The 7,521-nt window shown below is 39.6% G+C and overlaps 1 protein-coding gene across 5 annotated transcripts in view; it reads right to left on the bottom strand.

Annotated features, from left to right (window-relative positions):
• Window positions 1–2,892: 2,892 nt before the first annotated feature.
• The window catches only part of LOC144031955 (synaptotagmin-14-like), a 53,285-nt gene continuing 48,656 nt past the window's right edge, over window positions 2,893–7,521 (bottom strand). For 3 of the 5 annotated variants that reach the window (XM_077539504.1, XM_077539501.1, XM_077539503.1), the window contains one exon: window positions 2,893–5,736. In XM_077539504.1, coding sequence (XP_077395630.1) covers window positions 5,423–5,736 — 314 coding nt within the window. In that variant the 3' untranslated portion in view covers window positions 2,893–5,422. The remainder of the gene's footprint in view (window positions 5,737–7,521) is intronic. The other 2 variants (XM_077539505.1, XM_077539506.1) reach the window with 2 other exon arrangements.

Below are 7,521 nucleotides of genomic sequence, written 5' to 3'. Positions count from 1 at the left end.
GCCACTCTAAACCTAAAATCTTTTTTTCCCCCTGTATTTGGGGATTTCAATTGCAAAAGTTGTTGACTAATGGGATATATTCCGTTTAATACTATCAAAAGAAGTCAATTGAAATGGTTGCTCCACCTGTCGGTTGCTTGGTGGTGATGCAGTGTCCATTGTCATGACCAAAATGAAACGCCAGCTTTCAATGTTCCCATTTTGAAAATGCCCTGCAAGTGGTACCTGTTGCCTGCAGTAGCACATTTACAAAATGTCAGACAAAAATACGTGAACCCCCTCATTTTTATCATAAAGCATTTCAACATTTTTTTTATATCCAAATTACAGATGAAGTACATTTGTAGGTACAAGTACATTAAGACATCAGATGACAAGTTGCTGTGTAAGAAACAATAAGGCACCGATGCCCTTGTGCAGCACGACTAGTTTGATGAGTGACAAAGCAATCAAAAGCAAACGTGGTTTGAAATCGTGTCAGACATCAACACTGCAATATTCAAGCTTGCCTTCTTTCCATGATACAGAAGCAATGATTACAATATTTCATGGACTTCAGTCATTACAGGGAAGTTTGGTTTTAGCAATAATAACAAATATTTTCCCAGATGTAAATGTATTTGAAATCACAAAAATGTGGCAAGATAGTTGTCATTGAATAAGTTACAGCCATCGACTGCTATTGGGTCCGTTTTACATGTAAATAAATGGTCAGTGCCATGTGATTTTCATAATAGTAACATAAAAAGGTACCGCTATAAACTTTGAACTATTCTCCACAAACACCAAATGTATAAATCAAATATATATCAAGATCATCAAATAAATTACCACAGCACTGCATAACAGAGTGAGTAAAGGATTCATTAATAAGTGACGTAATACATTTGTTTCCCCCCCATTATAACTGAGACAAAAAATAGATCGAAAGCAGTTCAGAGAGGGCACAGAAAATAATATTTTCGGAAAAATAAAATTTCAACTGGCCTTCTCTCTCTCACACACACACTATGTACGTAAACACTGCACCAAGCAAGCTTTCGTCACAAGTGCAAGAATTTTAAAGATGATTTCATACTTTGTGGTTGTCTGAACATGAAATGAGAAAATGGTCATCCGTGGCCATTTTGTCACCCCTCATAGTTTGATGTTTCCTCAGACGAGCGTTTAAGCGTCGAGTGTTGTAATCTGCCAGTCGCTGTTGATGATTTGACCGAAAAGGACTCCGCCATAAGGCGAGGGCTCGTTTGTGGGCTGCTAAGCAGCCGCATAGCACCACAATTGGCATCATGACGAATGGGAGCTGTTGGCATCAGTGGCAGAATGCGCTTCATTTGCATGGAACATCCATCCTACATTTCATTTGTCTCATCTGCTCAATCATGGACGAAAAGTCAGCGTCATAAAAGGAGGCATGACATAATCACTATATTCAACATGTCTGACGGTCCTTTGCATGTTTGGTAATGTGTTTGCTGCATGCTCCACATACACAGATCTGCACACAGATGGAAAATGATAATCCATCTTTTTAATGTCTTGAAGGGACTTTTCTTGCAACTTGCACCCCGCGTCCGTCGTCATGGCAATGCAAAGTTGATCTGTTGCACGATCCACAGTCCAGGGGGGCAGTGGCTCATTTGCATGAGACCAGACATCCTCTTCAAATCAGTGAGGCTCAAAAAAAAAAAAAGAGGGTGAACATTTTGCTGTAATTATTGATGCTTGGAGGATTTTGAAGGTCACCAACATTATAAAGACATCCAGGAAGTGATTTATTTTTTGTTTGTTTTTTGAATGCATGAGGTTAGCTGGAAATTGTGTTACTTATGACAGGACTGCAAGTTGACATGGGTGGCAGTGTAGGCTTTAAATATCCCAAATTGGAATATTGTGAATACAGTGGAACCTCTCAAGTTACCATCCACAAAAGTTTCACTTGAACCCCCCCCACCTCCAAAAAAAAAAAAAAAAAGAACAAAAAGACTCCAGAATATCTGTTGGCTTAGTGAACATGTCAAATATTGCTATTATTTTATTCTAATATTTTATATTATATAATATTTTTAGTAGGGATGGGCGAGTACCGATACCAGGTATCGGTATCGGGCCGATACCAGCCTTTTTTCAAGTACTCGAGTACTCGTGACGCAGACGAGTACAAGCGACCGATTGCAGAGGGGGAAGACGTTAAGTGAGTCCTCCTTGCCTGTAACTGGCGCTAGCTTGCAGCAGTTTTTCACCAAAACTTCACCGGTTTGGAAATACTTCAAAATTGTGAATCTTAAACTAAAAGAGCATTTTTGTGTTTTATTTTGAACGTTAAGACTACTGAAGAGTGACTGTGCTGTTTGTTTGTTTTTGTCAAAATTAAAGGAAATATATATATATATATATATATATATATATATATATATATATATATATATATATATATATATATATATATATATATATATATATATATATGGGCGGCACGGTAGTCGAGTGGTTAGCACGTCCGCTTCCCAGTTCTGAGGTCTCCGGTTCGAGTCCAGGCTCGGACCTTGCTGGGTGGAGTTTGCATGTTCTCCCCGTGCCCGCGTGGGTCTTCTCCGGGTACTCCGGTCTCCTCCCACATTCCAAAGACATGCATGGCAGGTTAATTGGGCGCTCCGAATTGTCCCTAGGTGTGCGTGTGAGTGTGGATGGTTGTTTGTCTCTGTGTGCCCTGCGATTGGTTGGCAACCAGTCCAGGGTGTCCCCCGCCTACTGCCCAGAGCCAGCTGAGATAGGCGCCAGCAGCCCCCGCGACCCTTGTGAGGAATAAGCGGTCAAGAAAATGGATGGATGGATATATATATATATATATATATATATATATATATATATATATATATATATATATATATATATATATATATATAATTGTGCTTTGTTTTTTCTTTATTTTTTGGCAAGGATTCTACTTTTCCAGAAGGTGGCGGTAACGCAACCTGCTTGTCAACAGCAGTTGATATTAACAAGAAAGAAGAAGGACTTTCCCAGCATGCCTAGCTGCATTTGTAAATAGTTCAAGCTCGGGGCTGTGTCCGAATGTCCAACCTTAAGTAGTCGTCTTATATGTATTGCCCTCATTCTGTTTGGCAAATCAGACAGCCAGCTTACTACATGCTCGTCGTCGCATACCACGTGACCACCGTACTTGTCATGACACAACAGCGAATAAATCTCTGACTATTTATAGTCAATCAAAATGTTTTAAATGGTATTTTATTTCCTTTGTCGTACCTATTTTCAACTAAAACAAATTATGTATTTCTGTACTATCTAGTTAACGCCCCATAATTAACTTGTCACCCTTCAATTCATATTTTCACAAATCTGCTGATGAAATATTGACTTACAGCTACATTAATGAAACCTTTGTCATGGCCTGAGGTGTTCTGCATCATATTTTTTTGACTGACACTAAACAACTTTGAGGAGGGTGGTAGGAACACTGCCACACAAAAAACTACAATCGTGCAGACTGCTTTACGGCATATGTCACATCCCCCTTTCCCCATTCCTTCCAAAGACCGAAGTTGAGTCGAATGTCTGCGCGTGATTACTGTTGTTCTGGAGAAGCTGCAAAACAACCCAAGAAATGAAGATTTTTGTCCAAAATTCATACATTACGGGCTTTATCTAGGGTTGTACCTCGCTATTTCACAGGTTTTTCAGAGATTACGACCCGCAATCATGGTGCATTGCAGCAATGTGTGTCAATCCAACTCAAGGTTAGCGGGAGAGGAGCATTTCATGACCCTACGTGCTGGTCCTCATGGGAAATGTGGTCTTCATTCAAAGCAAAAACACTACCGCTTTTGTCCATATGGTGCCACCATAATCAATGAAAATTGAAAACACTTTTGTGCTGCTTTAATGCATCACCTTTATTCTCGCGCGCCATTTTTTTTTTTTCAAAGCCGCAATGCATTGTGGTCTATATCAACTGGTTGTGACCTTAATTGTTCATTACTTTGCAAGTGCATTGTGGGTAATTTTGAGTGCAGCATTTCTTTTATCTTTTTAACATTTGAACCCCCCTACAAAATGGCGTGAGCTCTTAGTGCACTATATGGGGAGTTGTGTGCACATTCGGGCACAATAATAGATATGAAAACTAGATGTAAAGCAATGTCCTCACAGGGCAGCCATCTTGGGACAGGGCTGCTCGATTAACCGTAACATTACAGTCGCTTTGAAATCGCTGTAGATTGCTCAGTTCTCCCAAATTCTCAAGCGTTTTTCATTTTTATTGTTAGATATAACATGAGATGACATAAACAACAATGCCGCATATTTTGTTGCACCATTCATGAATTTAGGTGTTCAGTTTAATGACACGTGATCATGATCCTGCCTTAATAAGGTGTGGGGATGTTATTTGTTACTTTTGGCTCTGAAGTACTTTATACCCATCGGATTTACTCATGCTGGATACATGAATCTGTCATTGTTTGTTCAAAGCAAATTGGATTGATTTGATATCTTACCAAACTCACATTCTTAATTGTTTCATTGAGATTTGACTATCAAATATGCACATGAAGTTTATTGGGATGTTTGTTAAATGTACCGTATTTTCACGACTATAAGGCGCACCTAAAAGCCTTCAATTTTTTCAAAAGCTGACCATGCGCCTTATAATCCAGTGCGCCTTATATATGGATCAATATTGAGCTGCAACAGGTCTCGCTGTCAAGACGCTATCAGTGACCCTGCACGATCGGTGACGCGCATGCGCAGAAGATCCCGCCATCTTGGATCACTAGCTAATACTAATACTTTAGCTCAGAGAAAATAATAAAACAGCTGTTTATTCATTTTGGGAGTGAATGGGGTTGTCAGAAAGCTGGTTTGTAATCTATTAATAAAATTTGACTGACCTACCTGACTGTTTTGTAGACATTCCCTTTAGCGCAGCGCCATCTAATGGATGCATAACGAAACCCCTGCCTCTACTGTAGCACCTTATAAATGGAAAAGGTTTTAAAACGTCATTCGTTGAAGGTGCGCCTTATAATGCGGTGCGCCTTATAGTGCGGAAAATGCGTAGCGTAATTCAAATGGGTGGGAATTTTAGATCCACCTTTCTGTGAGGGTATGATGTGTAATGTACATCTTAAAATGGTCCATAAAAGATTGGATGGGGAAACAAATTAGAGTTCAGACATGGCGGGGGGTTTTGTGTTCAACCTTGGAGGTTCCACTGTAGTTTTTCAAATTATGGAAAGGTATATGTTTTCTCTGGACACAACATGTTATATTTCTGTGTATCTATCTTGCAATTAATTCAAAAGTAACTAGTGGTCCCTTCAGATTTATCATATTCCCATCTTTCACCAACTTCCCCCCCCCCAACTTGGATGACGAGTATGTCAAGTTTGTGTTGCGGTTAGGACTCTAAGAGACTGTGCCAGCGGCAAACCTGCTGTCCTCGGGACTCTTTCATCAGAGTCCAGTGGGTGAGCTCTTCCTCCCCAGAGCTGTTGAGCCCCAGCGAGATCCAGCCAATCATCTCCTTGCGTTTCATACTACGCTTGTTGTAGACGGAGAGGATGAGCGTTACATCCGACAGCTGGAAAAGGGCGACCTGGAAGACAAACGTCTCTTTGTAGGTCGGGTTGGGTTGGCCTCGACAGATGGATGTCTTACACTTGGACATCTCGTGGCCCATGGAGTTGAGTAAGGTCAGCTTCACGTATGTGTCTGAACAAAGGACAGAGAAACAAAGACACGCACAAATAGCGGCAGCACTCATTTGTCTCGATAAACGTTCATTTTCCGAGCCATTTAATGATCATTAATCTGACTAAAGAAATCGGTCATTTGTGCAAAACCGTTATGTCTCTCAATTGCCTGAATGAATTCAAAATAAGACATCAACAGTTTCTAATTGAGATAACGTCTGTATAGGATGTTTTTCTGCAGCTCCAACGGAAAGTGTTCCTCATAACAAAGGCAAGAGCTCAAAGGGCACAAGAAGCCTTTCTTCGGGCTTGTTGCTATGCAACTGTCTAACCTGAACATACTTTTCATGATCAAATGGGCCACCAGCATGTCTGCCTATCGAGGTAATGGAAGAGGATATTCTTCTCCTAAATAAAACCATGATTGACAAAAGTGGTGACAGCCTCGTGAAATCGGCCTCGCATCAGTGGCCATGCAAACAGGCCACATGGCCAATTAAATACATGTGGCCCATTCTGTTAGTTATTTGATGTTTTTAATATAGTGAAATGGTTTGTGATGTCTTAACTTATATCATTGCCAGCATTTTTTTCTTTTCCAAAAATGCCACTAAGTGCAATAAATAAACACTAGTTGGTTTTTTTTGTTTTGTTTTTTGTTGTTGAACTTTTTCACATCAACCATTTTGGTACAAAAACTGCAAATAAAGGCAGAGATCTAGTTAGCAGAATGATACAGGAAGTGTGACCAAAAAGTAACAATACTGGGTGTGCTGTATGAGCTATTGGCAAAAGAGAGATTAGTAAATTGCGTTTTCATTTAATATGATATCTTGAGAGTGTGTATTTTTTGTTAATATGCCTTTGTATACAAGTCATCTCTTTTTTTCTTAGACGTTTCAACTTCCTTTCGAGTTTCCGGTGGCTGTGTAGATGCTTATTTTTGTCATGGTTTTAGTTGGCTTTTTATTTTTTATGTCATGGTTCAGGTTCAGTTTGGGTTTTGTTTGATTTTATCCTTATATTTCTTTCTTTAAGTTTCTGTCATGATCTGTTTATTGCAATATTGTCCTTGTGTGCCCCAATAGTCTTGTTAAGCATTGTCATGTCCACCTGTGTTTACCTGCCCTTCCTCATGTGTCAACCAATCAGCACCCTCTGCCACTCATGTACTGCCAGGTGTGTCTCGTTGTGGCAATTAGTGTGTGTGTATTTAGGCTCTTGTCCCTTGGCTCTGTGTTGATTCATTGTTGTTTTTCCCCCCGTCATGCTGCTGTTTTTTTGCCTTGTTACAGCCCTGTAGAGTGATGTCACTTGTAGTCCGTCTTTTTTTGGACGTGGAATTTCCGAGTTCTCGTACACACTTCCTGGTTTAAACTCAGAAAAGTCAGACTTCTGACTATACTCAAATGCAGCATAAATTTTGTAAAATATTTTTTTAAAAAAAAGCTTTGACATGCATTTTTGCGTCGACAAATTTTTGTGGTCTACCTAACCGACTTTTTATTCCCAGTCCTAGTTGATCCCATGTTCTCTCTCTCCATTAGTTTCACAGCACAACTGCGAGCTAGGTGACCGCTTTTAGCCTGCATCTGTTGCCTTGGTTTAAAAATATTGACAAAATGTGTTCAAGAAATTTACAATAGTAATTCATCTTATATGTCCGTCTGGATCTTCCTTTTCTGTTGTAAAATTGTGAAGAAAGAACAGAGGTTTTCAACTGCCTTTTACTTTTTCCTTCTTGGGTGAACTTGTTGGAGCTCTGGAATTTTTTATTATTTTTTTTGCCTATAAAATCCATTAG

This window comes from Festucalex cinctus, chromosome 12 (assembly GCF_051991245.1).
Source record: "Festucalex cinctus isolate MCC-2025b chromosome 12, RoL_Fcin_1.0, whole genome shotgun sequence".
Lineage (NCBI taxonomy): Eukaryota > Metazoa > Chordata > Actinopteri > Syngnathiformes > Syngnathidae > Festucalex > Festucalex cinctus.
The sequence above is the reverse complement of the archived record's forward strand: the minus strand, read 5'-3'. Positions and strand labels throughout refer to the sequence as shown.